Source organism: Scyliorhinus torazame, chromosome 6 (assembly GCF_047496885.1).
Source record: "Scyliorhinus torazame isolate Kashiwa2021f chromosome 6, sScyTor2.1, whole genome shotgun sequence".
NCBI classification, from domain to species: Eukaryota; Metazoa; Chordata; class Chondrichthyes; order Carcharhiniformes; family Scyliorhinidae; genus Scyliorhinus; species Scyliorhinus torazame.
Window position 1 is genome coordinate 76,144,922 of NC_092712.1, and position 23,562 is coordinate 76,168,483.

At 43.2% G+C, this 23,562-nt stretch overlaps 1 protein-coding gene across 4 annotated transcripts in view; it reads left to right on the top strand.

Annotated features, from left to right (window-relative positions):
• LOC140424847 (integrin beta-1-like) overlaps nucleotides 1-8,110 on the top strand; it is a 169,610-nt gene extending 161,500 nt beyond the window's left edge. For 3 of the 4 annotated variants that reach the window (XM_072508341.1, XM_072508340.1, XM_072508339.1), the window contains exons 16-17: nucleotides 581-662; nucleotides 6,897-8,110. In XM_072508341.1, the coding sequence (XP_072364442.1) occupies nucleotides 581-658 (78 nt within the window). In that variant the 3' untranslated portion in view covers nucleotides 659-662; nucleotides 6,897-8,110. The remainder of the gene's footprint in view (nucleotides 1-580; nucleotides 663-6,896) is intronic. The other variant, XM_072508343.1, reaches the window with a different exon arrangement.
• Nucleotides 8,111-23,562: the final 15,452 nt, after the last annotated feature.

The following is a 23,562-nucleotide window of genomic DNA, read 5'->3' on the forward strand; positions in this document are numbered from 1 at the left end:
TCAAATATCTTGGCAGATTTGGGCAAGAATTGAGCAATAAGATTATTTCTTTCTCCGTTATGGTTTGCATCAAACTTGGCACTACTACAAATGAATATTAATTCTGTGGAAGTAAGGTCTTGGAATTTTTTGGTCTTATTTTAAAGCACGCAATTTGCAATTGGAGCAAAGAGTTGACTATCAAATAGAGCAAACAGGAACTTGTATCCTTTAGTGTAAAAGAATTACTGAAACAATCGTCTAAGCTTAATAAATCTGTCTCTTCAAAGCTTTTAGACATTCCATCATTCACTTGCCATCATGAATCTCCTCTACATTCTGGACCAAAGCAAATCAGCACCGATGCCAACACCAAGGCAGTGATCTGCTTTTTAAGTGCTTTGAAACAGCTGGTGCACATTGTGTCCTCAAAGGCTCATGGTTGACTTCACTGAAAGACTTCACACACTCGTGTTCCAATTATCAATGTGATCTGTTTAAAATTTCAGGTTGTGAGACTGATACCAGGCACAAGTTCAAATCTATACTAGTTCTTTTAATTATTGTTAATTCTTCTTGTTTATATTTCTTCTCTCTGTAGCATGGAAATCCTATTTACAAGAGTCCTATAAACAAATTCAAGAATCCAAATTACGGGCGCAAAGTTGCTTCTCTCTAAATCTGTTTGTATTATCTTCTCTTCTTGCATGTTTTTCTCATCTTTGCTTTTCTGCTTGTGCCTATTTAACAAGTTGCAGCAACTGAAGACTTGCCCTTTAAACAGCTGCAAATCTTTACAAGGGAAAATATGTAATTTACTGTACTTAGTATTTTCAGTTAGTGCTGTGCATTTGACAGATTTAATGACATCAATCATGTGGAGAAGAATCAAATGCATTAATCAGCAATGTAGTGAAATCTCAACAAGTTTCACCCTGATGCATACCCAATATAGGAACAAATAACATGATTACTTTATATCTTGTTGGAAATGGCGAGTTTTCATTCGAAATCCTTGTGTGCCTAAGAGCATGGGCAGTGTCCATTACTAACTGTGAACTTTTGTATGGCTTTTAAACAAAAATTCATAGCTCAAGCTTTTTTAGTAATTAGACCTTTTGGTGATGTCTTTTTTTGATATTTTATAATATAACTAGAGTATGTTATTTACTAAAATGTATGATAATTAGCGAATTCCCAATCTCATAGGATATCTGCAATAACAGAGGACTCCTTTGCTGATAAACAAAAAAGACTTGGTCTGCATGTGGACTTAAGCCCATTCTAGTCATGTACACCATCCAAAATCCAATGATTCTATTTTAATATCTTGAGACATGTAACATTAAAATTAGAATGTGCTATGTTGTGTATAACATATTACAATAGTGAGTAGGAAGGTTTGTTTGAGCCTCTGCTCAAGAGATCAGAGTACAAGTCATTCTGGATTTCTCTCTGATAAAGGGAGATGACATATGAAAACAAATTGGCACTCTACCCCCCAGCAGGTTATTGCTTTCCAAGCAGCCATCTGTGTGCAATGTCGCTGGACTCGGAACATGCTATACTGTAGGGACATTTGACTCAGACAAAACTGAACAAGGAGTGGGCAGGGTTATTTTTAATTCCTTCAAAGTCCAAGCTCGAAAGTTTTAACTTCTACTCTCGGAGAATAGAATAGAATCCCTACAGTGCAGAAGGAGGCAATTCAGCCCATCGAGTCTCCAGCAACCCTCTGAAAAGGCACCCTACCTAGGCCCACACCCCCACCCTATTCCTGTAACCCCATATCCCCACCTAATCTTTTGGACACTAAGGGACAATTTAAAATGGCCAATCCACCTAACCGACGCATCTTTGGACTGTGGAAAGAAACCAGAACACCCGGAGGAAACCTGCACAGGCACGGGGAGAATGTGCAAACTCCACACAGTCACCCAAGGTTGGAATTGAATCCAGGTCGCTGGCGCTGTGAGGCAGAAGTGCTTGCCACCGTCTGCCCATTCTATTTAAAGATGCAACTTACACTAGAATTGATAGTGGTATGAATTTTGGTGTTGGCCTAGTATTCAAAGATGAGCAGTTTGAGAGTGGGACTGCAATCTTTCAGTGTGCCTGTGCCTTATTGTTAATGTTAATTCTGTGTGCTGCTAGAAATGCCCCAATAATCATATGTACCGAGTTGCCATGAGAAAGTTGTGGGTCTTGGGTCGCTGCAGTCCCTATAGTGATGATTCTTCAACAATAGTGTTAGGTAATTCTAGGATGTGGACCCAGTGACAATGGACAATACGTCGAGGTCTGGATGTTGTGTGACTTGGTGCTGATGCATCCGTGTCATTGCTGTTCTTCCTTTTTGGCAAACTAAGTCACGGGAAAGGAGGTAATTACTGATTCGCTGCAAACGCTACATGAAAGTAACTTGTACGTCATGAATTTAAAATTTTAATTTTAATTAATCTACACAGCACTACTTTTAAGAATGTGGAATCATATAACTTTTAAGGACTGTACTACCATTTAAATAAGTCTCTTTGCATTCACTATACCAAAAAAATGCTTTCAGTTTTTCAATGTACAAGATTCCAATTACACATTTACAAAAATCTCATTACTTGTAACTGCCCAATCCTGTCTTCCGCTTCCTTTCTCCCTCCAATAAATTAGGACTTGTTGCTGGAGAAAATAGGAAACAGCCCCAGCAATTACTTTTCCAGCCTTGCATCCAGAGTCTACCAAGACCCTATCCTCAGTCCCTGTCTCCCCATCTACAAGTTATCCCTTGGCATCATAACATGCAGAAATGGGAAAAAGGTTCTTAATGCAGGGTCAGGTCTAGAATGCACTGCCTGAGTGTGTGGTAGAGGTAAGCTCAATTAAACCATTCAAAAGGAAATTAAATTGATATCTGAGAAGGGAAGAATATTCAGGGTTGTGTGGAGAAGGCAGGGAAATGGCACTAAGCGAATTGTTAATTCAGAGAGCTGGTGCAGACACTGGGCCAAATGGTGGAATCTTGAACTGTAACAATTCTGAGATAGAAACTTTCACAAGTTCATATTGTCACCTTTCTCAGCCTCTGCAGTGGCAGGCTGCTTGTTCGACATCCAGTCTTAGGTCAGCTATAATTTCCCCCTCTAAACATTTGGAAGATCAAAACTCCTTGCCTTCATCCTGAACTTCAACTCCAAAAACTCAACAACCACTCCATTCACTTTACCAGCCACTATTCTTAGCTGATCCAGACAATTTGCAGTTTCAGCATTCTGTTGAACTGTGAATTGAGCGTCCACCTCCATATTTTCTCTATTACAAAGATTGCCGACTTCAACCTTTGCCTCTATCAGTCCATCTAAAACCTTATTACATACTCTTGTCACTTCTGTTTCCTCGCTTTACTGACTGACTTTGCACCCTCCACAAGTTTCAACTCATTCAAAACTCAGTTGAAGAAGTATTCACATTTATTTAGTGCCTTTTGTCACCTCTGGGTATCACAAAATGTCTTACAGCAGATTAAGTACTTATGAAGTGTAGTTTACTCCGATCTTGAACAAGGCCCTTTCTACCAATTACACCTGCGCTGGATGTTGGATTCTCGTCACCAGTGTCACCGATTTTAAAATTTACAAACTTTATAGCCTCTCCTTTCCTTACCTCTTAACCTCTCACATCCCCACCTCGAATGCTATACTCCTCTGACTCGATGCCTCCTCTCACCTTGCCCCTCACCCCACAATTGGGAATTGTGCATCGAACAGCTTGGGCCGATGCTTTAGCATTCCTTTCATACAGCTCTCTGCATCCCTCTTTTCTTTTGACTCCCCTTACATTTCTCTGATTGAGCTTTTGGTCACCGCTCTTAATGGCTGGGCAATTGTTTTTTTAAATTTTACCTCTTTGAAATAATTCTCTTTTAATAGTGTGTTGTAGATACAAACTGGTAGCATATGCTATCAGTACAAGCTGTCTATACTAACTATCATATCTCCTGATACTTTATGAACCTGGGATGCTGAGATCCTGCATTTAATTCATGGCTCGAACTTGCTTTTAAAATGTAGGACTTTACATAGAAAGCTAACTCTTTTTTGTAACAAAGTTAATTCAGTTGTGTGAAATAATCAAACTTTGCATGTAATTTTGTTTCAATTTGTATCGTGTGTGCATATTTTGGTTTTGAAATGTTACTTTTAAAAATTGGATTGATTCAGGAAAGCATAATTTGTATCTCTGGAAATCTGTTTGGAATCTAATTTATCTGACATCAATGTAAACATGATGGCTGAATTGCCAAGATGTTTATTCCCTCGTCCTAGCAAGTCTTGGAAAGCCACACAATAGAAACTGTCAGTTATGGGGGGTGGGGATGGTGTGAGGAGGTGGCAGTTGGTCAACAAAAGAATTTCCTTCTCTGAACCAGAATATTAATTCTGCTTAAATTGATGGTCCTGCAGACATCATATGAATGGAATTGATGTGCCTGATAGCCCCCAGAGTACCAGTATATAATTCTACCATTCCAAAAAATACTCTAAATGGGAGTATATGTGACATCCAGGAAATTGAGAATAGAGTTAATGTCTGCTCCCGTTTATATAAATACGTAACACTGTCTGATTTCTGCGGTCTGAAATTTTTAAGGGACTTGAGGAAATTGCATTCTGATTCCTTCTCTCCAAACTATCTTGGTTTACTTTAAAGCTAATTGAATTTTAGACTTTCATAGTGTTTGGGCATCAAACTGTAAAAAGGCAGTTGTTCTCTTGGAGGGGACAGGAACAATCAAGTGGGTGATATCTGGGATGAACTATAACTGATTATCAGTCATAGTTTTATCACATGGATGGAAGGTTGAGAGGCAATATGGAATCAATGGCACAGAAGGAAGCTATTCAGCCCATTATGTCTTTTTATAAGAGCTGCTCTTTCCCCATAACTCGACAATGATATTAATTTGCATATGTATATGCTTCCATGTATGGGAGGCATTGGCATAGTGGTAATGTTACCAGAGACCCAGACTCGTGCTCTGGGGACGCGGGTTCAAATTCTAAATCCCATGACAGCTGGTGGAATTTAAATACAAAATTTTTAAAGTCTGGAATTGAGAGCTAGTCTCAGTAATCATTGATTACTGGTTTAATCATCGATTTATCACCTTGTTTACTAATGTCATTTTGGGAAGGAAATCTGCCATCCTTACCTGGTCAGGCATATACCTGACTACACACAGCAATGTGGTTGACTCTTAACCCTCTGAAATGTCCTAGCCAACCACTTGGTTATACCAAACCTGGGCGGCACGGTAGCACAGTGGTTAGCACTGTTGCTTCACAGCTCCAGGGTTCCAGGTTTGATTCCTGGCTTGGGTCACTGTCTGTGCGGAGTCTGCACATTCTCCCCTGTCTGTGTGGGTTTTCTCCAGGTGCTCCGGTTTCCTCCCACAGTCCAAAGATGTGCAGGTTAGGTAAATTGGCCATGCAAAATTGCCCTTAGTGTCCAAAAAAAAGGTTAGATGTGGTTATAGAATCATAGAATTTACAGTGCAGAAGGAGGACATTCGTACTAATAGAGTCTGCACCGGCCCTTGGAAAAAGTTACAGGGATAGGGTGGAGGTGTGGGCTTAGGTATGGTGATCTTTCCATGGGCGGTGCAGAGTCGATGGGTCAAATTGCCTCCTGCACTGTAAATTCTATGTAAATTCTGTAAAGGTACCAGATTGCAACAGTCCATCCTCACCACCTTATGGGCAATTAAGGATGGGTAACAAATGCCTTGTTAGTGATGTCTGCATCACATGATAAGGTGGAAACAAAATAAACAATAATAAAGGACCTAGGACAATGAAGAACCCTGTTCTCAGGCAATCTGGAGCAAAATGACCTAATCTCTCAGCAGTTCAATCCAAGAACTCATCTTCATGCAAAGGATTATAAGAGAAATTCACTGCCCCAAACGGCTTTCAATAGAAAGCATTTGGAGTAGAACCTTTATTAGTGCAGATCAAGGCAGGAAATTGGGAGTAACTCTATGCGGCTGCTGCATCGAAAACAGATTTTAAAAAGCTGAATTACCTTTTTTCTTCATGCATTGCTGGGAAATTTGTGATATTTGACGCAAAACACTCAGTAGTATGCAAGACAAGCAAAATGTCTTTTGGGTGCTTGAAGAAATTTTTTTTCCCCATAAAGATTGTTATCTTGCTGGTTTCCCAGTTATTGAAATTTGAGCCTTTTCCCTACCACAGATCTGTAGGTCTAGAGTATTAAAAGAACTTTTGTGCTGACATTTCTTCAATTTAGATTTGGAGAGATTGCTGTTTCAGTTAATTCTTTCATCCTTCCACAGTGAAATCAAATTTTCTCCTCTCACAATAAGCCTTGAATGTCGTGTAAATGTTCACCAATGCAAGTCTCTGCAGAATAAACGATGGGGTAGTGTTGAAGTGGAAATCTCCCATCTTGGGCAGACCCTCAGGATCGAGGGTGACTCATTTCCATTCTGCTTTGATTGTTTCCAAGATGGCTATAACATGCCATAGGTTTGTAGGGAGCTGTGGGGAAAAGAATATCATTAATGCTTGCCGAAACCATTTTAATTTCATTAACTCAAACTTCCAAGTTTCTCCTTTGCAAAGCCAGTAAGGATTTTGTGCCAGAAAGATAATTGTGCAGTGAATTTCCGTCTGTAAATTGATGAAATTCCCCTGTGATTCACTGCAAGATGGTACAAATACAATGTTTTGTTTATCTGGTAAAGGAATGATACAATACGACTCTTTCATTAAAGACTATGTGGAGCATTCAATATATCAGTAAATCTTTTAAATGAAATGGGGCACTTGTCACATTTAGCTTGTTTTGTTACATTTCAGAATCCAAAATTAATTTTTGACGTTTTTTTTTCCTCCCAGGGTGAAAATCCAATCTACAAGAGTGCTGTGACGACTATTGTCAATCCAAAATATGAGGGAAAATGATGGATTCTATGCAATTTTTGTGGGGGTTACTTTTTATTTTATTAAAACTATGGATAATGGGGTTTGGGGGGTTCTTTTTTCGGTTTTTTTTGTAGTCACAAATAGCTTTGGATCACATTGCAGTGATTTACTAACCAATAATGTAAGTTTTTCTATGCAGATTTTGAAATGTGTACATTGTGTAAAGAAAGATTGGTTGCTTTTTTAAAAAGTTTTAATTTGAGGAGTGTGGGAAGCCAGCTATAGAATGGAATATGATTGTTTCGGTGATATACAGCTTAGTTTTTTTAAATATTTTCTCCAGGATTTTGACTTTCCAAAGTTCTTCTGTAAATTGTCTCAAAGTATTTTAAACCAGGCAAAACAATTGAAAATGGCATAAGCAACGCCCTCATTTAATGTGCCAAAGAGAATGATTTGGATTCATTTCTACAGCCATTTACACAAAGCTTGTGAGATTTCTGTAGATGTCCAAAATAAATCTCTATTTTTTGGTAATCATGAAAAACAGTGCATTTGTCTGGCTGTCATACTGCGACTTATAAAACACACATCTGCATTCTCTTTGCAGTCTGTTGAGCACCCTTCTGACTCGGGCAATTCAGCAAAAATACATGCTGTTTATTTTTGAAGCATTATACTGTTGTGTTAAACATGTAGCAGAAAATATATTTGGCATTATGCATACACTACGCTGCCAAATGTGGACAACTTTATTTAAAATTGTAAATGGCTTTGCCAAATCATGACAGATCAAACTTAGTTTTTTTGAAATAAGATGCAAGCCTTTGTTGGTATGTAATTTTGCAGACCTTTTAATGTAAGTATTTTTCTGCAACCACTAGTCTTCAATTTTGTTTTATCAGCACACATGGCCATCACTTCCATTTCTAAGCAGGTTCTCTTAGATCTGTCCAAAAACTCAAAGGCCTTTATGGTTAGTAGCTATTCGTACTAACAAGGTGCAAGCAAATGGAACTTGAATACATACGAAACATAGCTGTTCGCTTTCATTCTGTCCCATGTTGTGACCTACTACTTCACTTCCATCACGTTCTTGATTTAAAGTGCCTTTTATTTTAAGTGTTTTCACTATTTCCATACACTTTACTTGAGTTATTTATTAAATAAATGACTTTATAAAAATATTGATGCTTGTCATATTTTGCCATATTTATTTTGTTTCTTCAGTTTGCCGTTGTATGTAAATGTATGTGTTATTAAAATGGGTTAGGGAACATTTGAGTTTTTGTCCAAGAAATTCATCATTTTCCTGCTTGAGAGGAAACAGCTATTTCAGGAATAATTGGTTGTTCAAACATGCTTCCATGGCTCACATTTCCATTGCCCACCGCTGAGCATATGTGCACATAGCAAAAGTGTGGATTGTGCAAATTAGGAGCAGGAGAAGATCATTCGACTATTGAGCCTGCTCTGCTATTTGATAAGATCATGGCTGATCTGATTGTGGCCTCTACTTTCCTGTCTGCTTTGACTCCCTTGTCAGTCTATCTAACTTAGTCTTAAATATTCAATGACCCTGCTTCCACTTCTCTCTGGGAAAGACAAGGTCACAGACTAAGGATTCTGAGAGAAAAATATCTCCTTATCTCCATGTTAATTCGGAGACCCTGTATTTTTTAAACTGTACCCCTTTATTTTGGTCTTTCTCACAAGGGAATGCAACCTTTCGGCATCCACTCTGAAGTCCCCTCAGAGTTTAATATATTTTCGCAAAATCACCCCTCATTCTTCTAAACGCCAATGGATACAAGCTCAATTTATAGAATCTCTACAGTGCAGAATAAGGCCATTTGGCACATCAAGTCTGCACCGACCCTTGGAAAGAGCACCCTAGCTAGGCCCCCGAGCCTATCCCAGTAACCCCACCTAACCTTTTGGACACTAGGGGGCAATTTAGCAAGGCCAATCCACCTAACCTGCACATCTTTGGACTGGGAGGAAATCGGAGCACCTGGAGGAAACCCATACAGACACGGGGAGTCACCTGAGGCTGGAATTGAACCCGGGTCCCTGGCTCATGAGGCAGCAGTGCTAACCACCATGCCGCCCTGTGCAACTTTTTCTCAGAAGACAATCCCTTCATTCGAGGAATCTCCAGGGAGCGGAGCCGGAGGAGTAGAGTATCGGAGCTGTAAGTACAAAAACCTTACCTCAGGGATTCACAGCCTAGTCTCCAGGCAGTGGACCCAGAGGGTCGGAGTATCGGAGCTGTAAGTACAAAACCCTTACCTCGGAATTCTGCTGAAAAAAAAGCATTGATGTCACAAGAATGCTGTGACCTTATTGGCTGGTAGGGAATCTGTACTAAACTCTTTATAAAACATTTTTTTTAAATTAATTGAAAAATGAATTAATTAACTAAGTAGAGATGGCTGGACAGGTGACGTGCTGTAGCTGCAAGATGTGGGAGCCGGTAGATCCCATTGAGAGCTGCAGTGACCACATCTGTAGCAAGTGTTTTCAGCTCAAGGAATTTCATCTCAGAGTTGATGAGTCTGAGCTTCGGACACATGCGGCAAATCCGGGAGGGGGAAGAGTTACCTAAACACTTTGTTTCAGAAGGCAGTCACATCCTGTAGATTAAGTATCTCAAATTCAGCCGATGGTCAGGGACAGCAGGATGTGACTGCGAGTGAGGCAGGTTGATGGATCCTAAAGTCAGAAATGGAGGAGCCACAGCTCTTGACCTTGTCCAAAAGGTGTGAAGTACTTGCTCTCTGTGTGGATAAGGACAAGGACTGTAGGGAGGATAAGCTAGCTGACCACTGGACAATGGTATGGGAGGTTCAAGCAAGGGGGAGCAAAAAGACGAGTGGTAGGGAATTCTGTAATTAGGGGAACTGATAGCATCCTTTGTAAGCAGGTCTGAGTGTCCCACATGGTATGTTGCCTATCTGGTGCCAGGGTGAGGGATTGAGGGACATCTCTAACCAGCTTGAAAGGCTATTGGAGGGGCAAGAACCAGTTGTTGTGCTCTATGTTGAGACATACAATATAGGCAAGACTAGAAAAGAGGACCTGTTTGGTGAATATCAGGAACTAGGAGCAAAATTAAAGAACCAGTCCTCAAAGGTTATAATCGCTGGATTATACTCCAATCCGTTCAAAAAACGTCATAGTCCCGTCCCCCACATCCCCCCCCCCCCCCTGACTGGGGCTTTGACTCCTATAGCTTCCTATAAAAGTCCTCAAAACTACCCTACTGCCTTCTCCGTGGACACCAGCCCCGACTCCATCTGGAGCTTCTGCCTCTCCTTCAACAATCCTGCCTCTCGGGTCTCCGAATACCTCCTGCCCACCCTCAAAATCTCATCCACCAGTCTTGCCATCTCCGTTCATACCTCCTTTTTCCTGTGTACCCGGATCGAAATGACCCCACCCCTCCAATCACTGTCTTGAGTGCCTCCCATCGCAAAGTGGCTGTGACCTCCCCCGTATCGTTAAGTTACACATACCCCCAGATAGCAGCCCTCACCTGCTCACACACCACCTAACCTGCAAACAACCCCACGTCCAGCCTCCACTGCGAGCGCTGGGGCCCCCACCCACATTGCTCCATTCGCAAATCCACTCATTGCAGCGCGTGGCCTGAAACCACAATCGGCGAGTACCCTGAATCAACCCCAGCCCGCCAGCAACGACAAACAAATCAATCTGGAAGTACACCCGGTGCTCATGAGAAAAGTATAAAAACTCCTTCGCCCTCGGCTTCCCAAACCTCCACGCCACCCCCCCCCACACCCCAAATGTGCTCCGTAAACCCTTTCAGCTCCTTCGCCACTGCGGACACCCTCCCCGACCTTGGGTTCTACTGGTCTAAATCTGGCTCAATTACTGTCTTAAAATCTCATTTGTCTCTTTCCCCCCCCCCCATGATCAACTGATGCATATCCAGATCTGGGATCTTCCCCAGCACCTTTCTCTTAAACTTCCAGTTTGGGACATAAACGTTCACCAAAACCACGGCATCCCCTCCAGCTTCCCACTCACCATCACAGACATTCCCCCCGGACCTGCCAAAATGTTCCCCACCTCGAACTCCACCCGCTTGTTTAACAGCACCACCACACCCTCATCTTCATGTCCAGTCCTGAATGGAAGACCTGCCCCTACCCAACCTTTCCTCAACCTTGTCTGACCCTTAATCTTTAAATGCTTCTCTTGTAACAAAGCCACGTCCGCCTTCAAACTCCTCAGATGCGCATGACCATGTGACTGGCCCATTCAGTCCTCTCACATTGCACGTGACCAGCCTGGTTGCGGGGCACCAACCCCCCCCTTGCCGATCAGCCATATCCCATTTTAGGCCAGCCAGTGTCACATGACCCTCCAGGCCAGCCCTCGATGCCCACCACCACCACTCTTTCTTGCTGCGCTACAACAGCCACACATTTGTCAGCAGCCCCCCCCCCCCCCAAAAACAAAAGAGCAACTCCATCCCCCTCCCCTGCACCAAACCACTTGACCACCCCACCTCCCACTGCACTCCCGTAGCTAGCTAGCCTGGCAGCCCTTGCTCAAGGCCTCTCAGCCTCCTATCTCCTCCTCCCTCCCCCCACCATTCGCACTCCCCCATGGAACAAAGAAACCGAAAATAAGGTGCTCTCACCCTCGACGCTCCCCAAGTGCCCCGCCACCAAGCCCCACGAAACATCTCAAAGGAGAAATGTTCACCAACAACCATCAAAAGCGAAGACAAGAAAAACAAACATCTCACACCTCCTCGAAAGTTCAGGGTGCTCCTCCTGCCAGTCCATTGTCCCTCAAAAATAGCATTGCCTCCTCTGCCGTTCCAAAATAATGTTCTAGGTTGTGGAAGGTCACCCGGAGACGGGTCGGGTACAACATCCCATACTTCAACCCCTTCTTAAAGAGGGCAGCCTTGACCTGGTTAAACTCAGCCCCCCTCTTTGCCAGTTCTGCGCCCAGGCCCTGGTACACCTGCAGCTTGTTCCCTTTGGTACACCTTCTCATTTACTTCGGCCATCTTAAAATCTTTTCCTTTTAATGGAAACCGCATCACCATCACCCTCGGTGGCTCAGCCGCCTGCGACCTCCTTATCCTGGGCCGGGCAAAGGCCGCCTCCACCATCAACTTTTCCAGCATCTTAGCCACATACGTGCTGGCGTCTGCTCCCTCGATGCCTTCAGGCATCCCCATGATCCGCAGGTTTTGTCTCCTGGAGCGGTTCACCAGGTGCTCCACCTTTTCCTTCAATGCTTTTGGGTCTCCCGCATCACACCCATCTCGGCACCGAGGCGAGCTGCTCCTTGTGCTCCTCCACGTGTCCTCCACTCTCCAAATCGCCCGACCCTGGGGCTCCATCCTCGGTTCCACGTGGTCAATTCCTGCTTTCAGTGGCTCTACTGCCCTGGCTAGGTCCTCCTGGGCTTCCCCCCTCTGCTGGCAGAACGTCTCATTGACCACTGGGCAGGCAGGGCAGCCCTTTACCTTCCGCCATCTTACCTGGGCCGCACGAAGATTCTTATGCTCCAACAGCGTCCCTCTTTTTGACACACTTCTGGTCCATGGATCCATCCACCAACCACACCAGTGGAGTCTCGCTTTCTTCAATAGTTCCTGCAATTTTTTGCATCCAAACATCCACCCTACGAACGGGGAATAAGGTCCGAAAAAGCCACTTGGTTCACTGGCCCCCGCCCACACCTCCAACATTCATCTGCTACCCCCTGGAACAGTGCTGGACTTAATTCTGGGGAATGAAGGCAGACAGGTAGCTGATGTGCTGGTCGGGGAGCATTTTGGTGATAGTGATCATGACATGGTACAATTTAAGTTTGTTATGGACAAAGAAATTGACACGTTGCAAGAAAAGTTTGTGGGTTGGGGGTGAGCGGAGTTGAGCAAAATAAGGCAGGATCTGGCTAAGGTAGACTAGAAAGAGTTACTTACGGAGAAATCTACAGAAGAGCAGTGGAGGACATTCAAAAAAGAAGTGGGAGTTTTCAGGCCCAACATATGCCCTCTAGAGTAATAGGAAGGAGTAACAAACCCAGTGAACCATGGATGACCAGAGACGTATGATGAGAAGGAAAAGAGGCCTTTAGCAAGTACAAGGGGAGCAAATCAGCGGAGACAGGAGTGATAGTGGAGTACAGAAAATGCAAGGTGGAGTTTAAGAAAGCAATTAGGAGTAAAGCGAGGATATGAGAAAGCACTGGCTGGTAAAAATAGGGAAAATCCGAAGATATTCTCTAAATATATCAATGGGAAGCGGCTAACCAAGGAAAGAGTAGGGACCAACGGGGAAATCTGGGTGAAGCCAGAGAATATCGATAGGATGTTGAACGAATAGGGGATTTTCACAGTAACTTCAATGCAGTGTTAATGTAAGCCTACTTGTGTCAATAATAATAAAGATTATTATTACTTCATTTCTGTCTTCACCCAAGAGAATGAGGAGGCAGATATAGAACTCTGGGAGAGAGACTGAGGAACATAGGAATTAGGGGCAGAAATAGGCAGTTCAGCCTTTCGAGCCTGTTCCACCATTCAATCAGATCATGGCTGACCTCAATCTGTCTCAAATCCACGTCCCCACTACGGAGTGTTGGCCTTTATTGGTAGAGGGATTGAGTTCCGGAGTCGGGAGGTCATGTTGCAGCTGTACAGAACTCTGGTACGGCCGCATTTGGAGTATTGCGTACAGTTCTGGTCACCGCATTATAGGAAGGACGTGGAGGCTTTGGAGCGGGAGCAGAGGAGATTTACCACGATGTTGCCTGGTATGGAGGGAAAATCTTATGAGGAAAGGCTGATGGACTTGAGGTTGTTTTCGTTGGAGAGAAGAAGGTTAAGAGGAGACTTAATAGAGGCATACAAAATGATCAGGGGGTTGGATAGGGTGGACAGTGAGAGCCTTCTCCCGCGGATGGATATGGCTGGCACGAGGGGACATACCTTTAAACTGAGGGGTAATAGATATAGGACAGAGGTCAGAGGTAGGTTCTTTACGCAAAGAGTAGTGAGGCCATGGAATGCCCTACCTGCTACAGTAGTGAACTCGCCAACATTGAGGGCATTTAAAAGTTTATTAGATAAACATATGGATGATAATGGCATAGTGTAGGTTAGATGGCTTTTGTTTCGGTGCAACATCGTGGGCCGAAGGGCCTGTACTGCGCTGTATTGTTCTATGTTCTATGTTCCCCATATTCCTTTAACCTGTTTTTTGAAATCAGAAATGAGGTTCTTGAGCAAATTGTCATAGGGAGTGACAAGGTATTGGAAGTGTTGGCAGGCTTAACACTGGACAAATACCCAGGTCCGGATGAATTGTGTCCCAGGTCGCTTTGGGAGGGAGGTAGGAGATTGCAGTGGCTCTGAGCCAATTCTTTAATTCCTCTCTGGCCTCGGGAGAGCTGTCAGAGATCTGGAGAACAGCTGTTATGGGCCACGGTTTAGAGAACCCCAAAGTGTATCATGGGAGTTCACCTGACCCACAACGTTTAATAGATTGTGGTATGGGGAGCACACAGCCCACTCTACAGTTGTGGTACAGCATAAATGGAAAAGTATTTTTTAAAGCAAAACAATGCTTATTCTATGAGCTCAAGTTAAGCTTTTTAAGACATACAGTGAATATCTTAGCAACCATCAACTCAAATACAACCCCCAGAGAATACAACACTATGTAATCCTTAATAACTTCCCAAACAACATCCCGAAGACAGAAGAAACACCTTTTAACAGAAGCACATTAGGTTTACATTCACTACTGAAATCATTTATAATTCTGAATTCACCAAATAATCAAGAGATAGTCTTTTCATGGCAGAGAGATCAACAGTGCACCTGCTCTGTCTGGCTTCAGCTCCAACACTGAAAACGAAACTAAAACACACCCTGCAGCAAACAGCCTAAAACGAAAGTAAAAAGCTGACATAGCCCAGCTCCACCCACACTCTGACATCACTGCAGTAATGTGAGCAGCCAAACATTTCTTAAAGCGACATTCTCATGACACCTCCCCCCAAGAAAAAAGAACCCATCAACTTCAAGATGGTTTCATTTTTCACCTTTTCACTATCCTTTAAGAAATGCACACAGTAAATATTATTTTCATTTCAAAAAACAACACAAACAAAAAGGTACAATAATATAGTCCATTTTCTTCTTCCAACTGAAATTCTTCCTGATTGACAGTCTCTTTGAACAAGGAGGTCTCTGCACGATCCGCCCATTTCTCTACGCCTCGGCATTTCTCTATAAAGTCAGATACTTTAGTTCAATCTGATCGCAGAGTCCCTTGTAATTCTCCAACACAGGAGCATTGGTTATCACCGCTTTCAGGCTGTCAAATACCTGTTGAAAGTCCGCTGTCCACTGAAATTTTCGACTTTTCTTCAGCATGCCCATCAGTGGAGCAATCACGCTACAAAACCTTTGCACAAATGTTCGATTAAATCCACTCATGCCAAGAAATCGCATTATTTCCCTTCGTCTTGAGGGTATCGGAAACTCCTCAAGGAAAATGTCTTGGACTTTTCCAAATCCACTTTTGGCTAGGTTTATCACCAAACCCACCCCCTGAAGTCGATCGAATAACTCCATCAGATGTTTCAAATGTTCTGTCCGTGTCTTGCTGAAAATTACTAGATCGTCGATGTATACCGCACAATTGGGTAATCCTGAAACAATTTGTTAGTTAACCGTTGAAATGTGGCTGGTGCATTTTTCATGCCAAATGGCATAACTTTGAATTGGTATATACCACCTGGAGTCACAAAAGCTGAAATCTCCTTCGCCCTTTCGGATAAAGATACCTGCCAGTAACCTTTTAGTAAATCCAGCTGATTGTCCCACTTTCTCAATGGAATCCTCCAAACGTGGGATAGGATAAGAGTCCATTCTTGTAACTGCATTAACCTTTCGATAGTCCACACACAACCGTTGGGTACTGTCTGGTTTTGGTACCATCACGATTGATGAGCTCCATTGGCTGCAACCCACTTCAATTATGCCATTTTTAAGCATACTCTCGATCTCTTAGTCAACTTGTGCCAATTTTAAAGGGTTAAGTCTATATGGATGTTGTTTGATCGGAACAGCCTTTCCCACATCTACATCATGTACAGCCATTTTAGTACTTCCCGATTTATCTCCACAAACTTGCCCACATGATATCAATAACTCTTTCAGGTCAGTCTGTTTTTCCTCTGGGAGGTAACTGAACAATTTATCCCAATTTTTAAGAACATTCTCGTTTTCCAATTTAATTTGAGGTATGTAAAATTCACAGTCATCTGGATTTGGTTCGTCACTTTGAGTTAGAATCATTAAAACCTCCTTTTTCTCTCCTTCCCCTTCAAAGTACCTTTTATGCATATTCACATGACACACTCGGTGAGTCTTCCTTCTATCTGGTGTTTTTACCACATAATTCACCTCACTTAATTTCCTCTCGATCTGATAAGGTCCACAAAACCTTACTTTTAAAGGTTCACCGACCACTGGTAACAACACAAACGTTATCTCCACAGGCAAAACTACGAACTTTGGATTTCTTGTCCGCTACCCGTTTCATCACATTTTGTGCAACTTTTAAATGTTGTCTAGCCAATTCACCTCTATTTAATCGTTCCCTAAAATTTGACACTTAATCCAATAATGTAATTTCTGATTTCTCACTCACCAATTTTTCCTTAATCAATTTAAGTGGTCCTCTTACCTCATGACCAAAAATTAGTTCAAAAGGACTAAATTTGGTTGACTCATTAGGTGCATCCCTAATTGCAAATAGTACGAATGGAATTCCTTTATCCCAATCGTCTGGATAATCATGACAATAAGCCCTCAGCATTGTCTTTAATGTCTGATGCCACCTTTCTAACGCTCCCTGTGATTCTAGATGGTATGCAGTTGATTTAAATTGTTTTATTCCTAAGCTATCCATAACTTCTTTGAATAACCTTGAGGTAAAATTTGATCCTTGATCCGATTGTATTTCTGTGGGTAATCCATATCTAGTAAAGAATTTAAGTAACTCCTGCACAATCTTTTTAGCTGTAACATGACGTACTGGAATGGCCTCTGGAAACTGAGTAGACACATCCATTATAGTCAAAAGATATTGATTCCCACTTTCTGTTCTTGGAAGCGGTCCTACGCAATCAATTTCGGACCCTTGTAAAAGGTTCCTCAAATGCTGGAATGGGTATTAAGGGCGCTGGTTTTATCACTGCTTGAGGTTTCCCTATAACTTGACATGTGTGACATGATTGACAAAATTTAACTGCATCTTTATGTAGTCCAGACCAATAAAAATGTTTTTGTATTTTAGCTTGAGTTTTCTTCATTCACAAATGACCTCCCACTGGTACCTCGTGTGCAACTCACAACACCTTCTTTCTATACCCTACCGGCAATACTACTTGTTGAACTTCTGCCCACTTTTCATCCGCCTGCATATGTAAAGGTCTCCATTTTCTCATCAAGACATTACTTTTACGGTAATAACACTCTGGTATACACTCAGATTCCTCTTCCATGTATGCTTTCTGATACATCCGTTTTATTTCTACATCTTTCTGTTCTAACTCCGCCAATTTTCCTGAGCTAAAAATATCCGCCTCATCCTCCACCTGTTCTTGTTCTTTTTCAACCATCTGGTCAAAAATCGTTTCTGATAATTGCACTTCAACGTCATCTTCACTCTTTGATTTCTCCTCTTGTCTTAACCTGTGACTTTGCGACCTTGTTACTACACAATCCGGAAAAATCCCAGGATATTCGTCATTCAACACTTCAGTTGTCTGATTTTCCACTGGCTTATCAACCACAGTAGGCATCACTCCCACCTGTGATCCAGCTATATCATTACCCAAGATAAACTGTATTCCTGGACAAGATAGTTTCTCTGTTACTCCTACTACCACTTCACCACTCTTCACTGGATTTTCCAACCTTACCTTATACAATTGAACACTAATCCTCTCACCCTGAATTCCACATGTTACCACCTTTTCTGGCAACATTCTTCCCAAACTCCATAACTCCTTATCTCTTACCATTAAAGATTGACTAGCTCCCGTATCTCTTAAAATTGTGACTTCTTACCTACTCCTCCGGATACACATGAGTAAACTTTGCCCACACAAGTAAATTCTTTAAAGAGATCTGGCACCTTCTTATCAATCACCTCTTGATCAGGCTGTACAATCTTTTCCACCTCCTTCGCTTCACTTGGGCTTTCCTTTACCACTTTAACAAACCCCACTGTCTTATCCTGTTTTACCACATCAGCCTTCCCAGTGCTTTTCTTCAACCACCAACACTGAATTTACATGGCCTAGTTTATTACAGTGAAAACATTTAAAACTTTTCATTTCTTTTCCACCCTCCTGGATTTCCTTTTTAATCTGAGGTACACTCTCCTTATTATCTCCCATCAGAACACCACTTGATTATTTCTCATGTCCCCAATTTCTATCCCTCACAGGCTGAAACTGATGTTGGAAACCAAGCTTTGATTTATGAACTAATTCATAATCATCTGCCATTTCTGCTGCTAACCTCGCAGTTTTAACACTCTACTCTTCCACATGAGTTCTCACTACATCAGGAATTGAATTTTTAAACTCCTCCAAAAGCATAATGTCTCTGAGAGCTTCATACGTTTGGTCTATTTTCAAAGCCCTTATCCACCTATCAAAATTACTCTGAGCCTTTCAAACTCCATGTATGTTTGACCAAATTCTTTCCTTAAATTTCTAAACATTTGTCTGTCGGCTTCAGGCACTAGTTCATAAGCACCTAAGATGGATTTTTTCACCACCTCTTACGTCCCAGAAACCTCCTCCGGTAGTGATGCAAACACTTCACTAACCCTACCTACCAGCTTTGTTTGAATCAGTATTACCCACATGTCCTGTGGCCATTTCATTTGTCTAGCTACCTTCTCAAATGAAATGAAAAAGACTTCTACCTCCTTCTCATCAAACCTTGGCAATGCTTGGACATATTTAAATAGATCCCCACCAAGCCTTCATCTATAACGCTCTTTCTCACTATCCTTATCACTAACCTCCAACTGTACGTATCCCTTTGCGTCTGCCAATTTTAACTGACAGTTATGTTTCATAGCCATTTTCTGAAGTTCAAACTCTCTCTTTTTTCCCCTTCCTCTCTATCTCTTTTTGTTCTGTTAGGGCTATTGTTTCTTTCTTCTCTCTCCTATTCTTTTTCCCCGATCTGTATCTCCCTTTCTCTTTTTTTCTCATTGCATATTCAAGCTGCTTTAATTCTTTCTCATGTTCCATTTGCTTAAGTTGTAACTGAATTTTTGCCATTTCCATTGAGTCAAACTGTATCTCAGGCAACTTTAAATGCTTAGCCACCGCCATAATTACCTCATCTTTTCACATTTTGTCAGGTAATGTTAACTGCAATGTTTTTGCCAAATCTAATAGTCTGCTTTTAGTCTCTGTCCATACGGTACTGTGTGTGACCGTCTCCACCCCCAAAATCTTCTGAGCCTCTGAAAGAGTCATTGTCCACAACACACTCCCTACTTAAACTGAAACACCACACCTTAAAAGCAACCACAACATGCTCACCCCTCACGGTCTTTAAGTTCACTAAGCCAATCTAATAGATAGACTTTTATCCCGGATGAGCCCCCAATTTGTTATGGGCCAGGGTTTAGAAAACCCCAAAGTGTATCATGGAGTTCACCTGGCCTACAGCCTTTAATAGATTGTGGTATGGGAAGCACACAGCCCACTCTACAGTTGTGGTACAGCAGAAATGGAAAAGTAATTTTTAAAGCAAAACAATGCTTATTCTATGAGCTCAAGTTAAGCTTTTTAAAACATACAGTGAACATCTTAGTAACCATCAATTCAAATACAACCCCCAGAGAATACAACACTAAGTAATCCTTAATAACTTCCCAAACAACATCCAGAAGACAGAAGAAACACCTTTTAACAGAAGTATATTCGGTTTACATTCACTACTGAGAACATTTATAATTCTGAATTCACCAAATGATCAAGAGATAGCCTTTTCATGGCAGAGAGATCAACAGTGCACCTGCTTTGTCTGGCTTCAGCTCCAACACTGAAAACGAAACTAAAACACACCCTGCAGCAAACAGCCTAAAACGAAAGTAAAAAGCTGACAGCCCAGCTCCACCCACACTCTGACATCACTGCAGTAATATGAGCAGCCAAACATTTTTTATAGCAACATTCTCATGACACAGCTAATGTGGTCCCACTATTTAAGAAAGGTTGTAGAGATAAACCAGGGATCTACAGAGCAGTGAGTCTCACATCAGTGGTAGGGATACTATTTTAAAAATTCTGAAGGAGAGAACCTTGGAGAGGCATGGTTTGATTAGGAATAGTCAGCATAGCTATGTCAGAGGGAGGTCATGCGTAACAAATTTGATTGAATTTTTTGAGCATGTGACCAGCTGTGTACATGAGGGTAGTGCAGTTGATGTAGTTTACAGGGATTTAAGGAAAGCCTTTGACAAGGTCCCACATGGGAGACTTATAAAACAAAAAGGCAAATATACATGAGATACAGGGTAAATTGATGAGGTGGATTCAAAATTGGCTGAGCTGTAGGAGACAGGCTGATGACCGACGGCTGCTTTAGTGACTGGAAGCCAGTGTGTAGTGGCGTACCGCCGGGATCTGCGTTGTGTTGCCTGTTGTTTGTCATTTATATAAACCACTTGGGTGACTATGTGGGGGGTAGGATCAGTATGTTTGTGGATGACACGGGTTGTTAACAGTGAGGTTGAGTGTCTTGGGTTACAGGAAGATATAGACAGGATGGTCAAATGAGCAGAAAAGTGGCAGATGGAATTTAACCATGAAAGGTGTGACGTGTTACACTTTGAAGGAGTAATGTGGCAAGGAAATATTCAATGAATGGCCTGACACTGGAAAGTTCTGAGGGTAAAGAGACCTTGGGAGTGTTTGTCCTTAGATCTCTGAAGGCAGAAGAGCAGGTTAATAGGGTGGTGAAAAAGGCATTTCTCAATCGAGGCATGGATTACAAAAGCAGGGAGATCATCTTGGAGTTGTATAGAACTTTGGTGAGACCACAGCTGGAGTACTGTGCGCCGTTCTGGTCACCACATTATAGGAAAGATAATGGGCGGGATTCTCCGCCCCCCCCCGCCGGGTCGCAGAATCGCCGAGGGGGGGGGGGGGGGGGGGGTGGTGTGAATCCCGCCCCCGACAACCACCAAGAATCCCGCCTCCGCCAAATTCTCCGGCATCGAAAATTCGGCGGGGGCGGGAATCGTGCCACGCCAGTCGGCCGGGCCATACCCAGCGATTCTTCTCCAGCCCGCGATGGGCCAAAGTCCCGCTGCTGTCATGCCAGTCCCGCCGGCGTGAATCATACCCCCTACCTTAGCGGCGGGACTGGCGGCGCGGGCGGGCTCCGAGATCCTGGGAAGGGCGAGGGGTGATCTGGCCCCGGGGGGTACCCCCACGGTGGCCTGGCCCGCGATCGGGGCCTCTACCGATCCGCGGGTGGGCCTGTGCCGTGGGGGCACTCTTTTCCTTCCGTCTCGGCCATAGCCTCCACAATGGCCGATGCGGAAGTGACCCCCCCCCCCCCGCGCATGCGCGGGGATGACGTCAGCAGCCACTGGCGCTCCCACGCATGCGCGGACTTCCGCCGGCTGGCAAAGTCCCTTCGGCCCTGGCTGGCGTGGCACCAAAGGCCTTTCCCGCTGGCCTGTGGCGCGCCAACCACTCCGGCGCGGGCCTAGCCCCTCAAGGTGAGAGTTTGGCCCCTAAAGATGCGGAGAAATCCGCACCTTTGGGGCGGCCTGACGACAGTGTGGTTCTCGCCACTCCATCCCGTCGGGATCCCCTGCCCCGCCGGGTAGGGGAGAATCCCGCCCATGATTGCACTGGAGCAGGTCAGAGGCGTTTCCTTGGATGTTGTCTGGGATGGAACATTTAAATTATGAAGAGAGGTTGGATAAGATGGATTGTTTTCGCTGGAGCAGAGAAGACTGAGGGGTGACCTGATCAAGGTGTACAAGATTGAGGGCCATGGACACAGTGGATAGGAAGCAGCTGTTCCCATTAGTTGAAGGGTCAGTTACAAGGGGACACAAGGTCAAGGTGAGGGGCAGGAGGCTTAGGGGGATTTGAGGAAAAACCTATTTACCCAGAGGGTGGTGACGGTCTGGAATGCACTTCCTGGGAGATGGTAGAGGCGGGTTGCCTCTTAAAAAGTACCTGGATGAGCACTTGGCACATCATAACATTCAAGGCTCTGGGCCAAGTGCTGGCAAATGGGATTAGGCAGGACAGGTGTTTTTCATGCATCGGTGCAGACTCGATGGGCTGAAGGGCCTCTTTTGCAATGTGTGATTCTGTATTTAACTTTCCGGAAGTCCTCAAAAAATTAATTGTCAATAGATTACAGGGACTTAATACAATTAACATAAGTACAGCATCACTCATTAGGAAATTAATGGAACTAAAGAGTGACAAATCTCCAGGACATGACGGTTTCCATCTGAGGGGTTTAAGGAAGTAGAAGCCCTAAATATAATTTTCCAGAGTTCCCTAAATTCAGGAGTAGTCCCTCTGGATTGGAAAACTGCACGTCACTCCACTTTTTAAGAAGGGGGAAACCAGGGAACTGCAGTCCAGTTAGCCGAACATCTGTGGTGGGGGAATTGTTGGAGTCTATGATCAGGGATGAGGTAACAACACCTTGAAAAGTTTTGGTCGATCGGGGAGAGCCAGTATGGATTCGTGAAGGGAAAGTCATGCCTGATTAATCTTATTTTTAAAATTTTGAAGAGGTGGCTAAGGTCGTTAAGGCTAGGCTGGTTTAGCACACTGGGCTAAATCGCTGGCTTTTAAAGCAGACCAAGGCAGGCCAGCAGCACGGTTCAATTCCTGTACTAGCCTCCCCAAACAGGCCGGAATGTGGCGACTAGGGGCTTTTCACAGTAACTTAATTGAAGCCTACTTGTGACAATAAGCGATTTTCATTTTTCATTTTCATTAGTGGACAGGGAAATGTCTATGGATGTCATTTTTATGGACTTCCAGAAGGCATTTGATAAAGTCCCACATAAGAGGCTGTTAACTACGGTGGAAGGCCACGGAGTTGAGTGCAAATTATTGACTTGGTTAGGAAATCGGTTGAGTGGCAGGTGACAGTGGGATAGTGAGTTAATACTCAATTAGCAGGAGGTGACTAATAGTGTATCACAGGGATCTGGGGCTTCAATCATTCACACTATGACTCGGATGATGGCACAGGGTAGATAAAGATAAACTATTTCTACTGGTTGAAGATTCTAAAACCAGGGGACATTGTCTAAAGTTTAGGATGAGACCATTCAGGAGAGATGTTAGGAAGAACATCACTCAAAGCGTGATATAGGTTGGGAACTCTCCCACAAACAGTAGTTTACACTAGATCAGTTAACTTTAAATCTGAGATAGATGTTTGTTAAGCAAAGATATTAAAGGATAAGGGCGAAAGGCAGGATATGGAGTTAGGTCACAGAGTGGCCATGATCTTATTGAATGATGGGACAGGCTTAAAGGACTA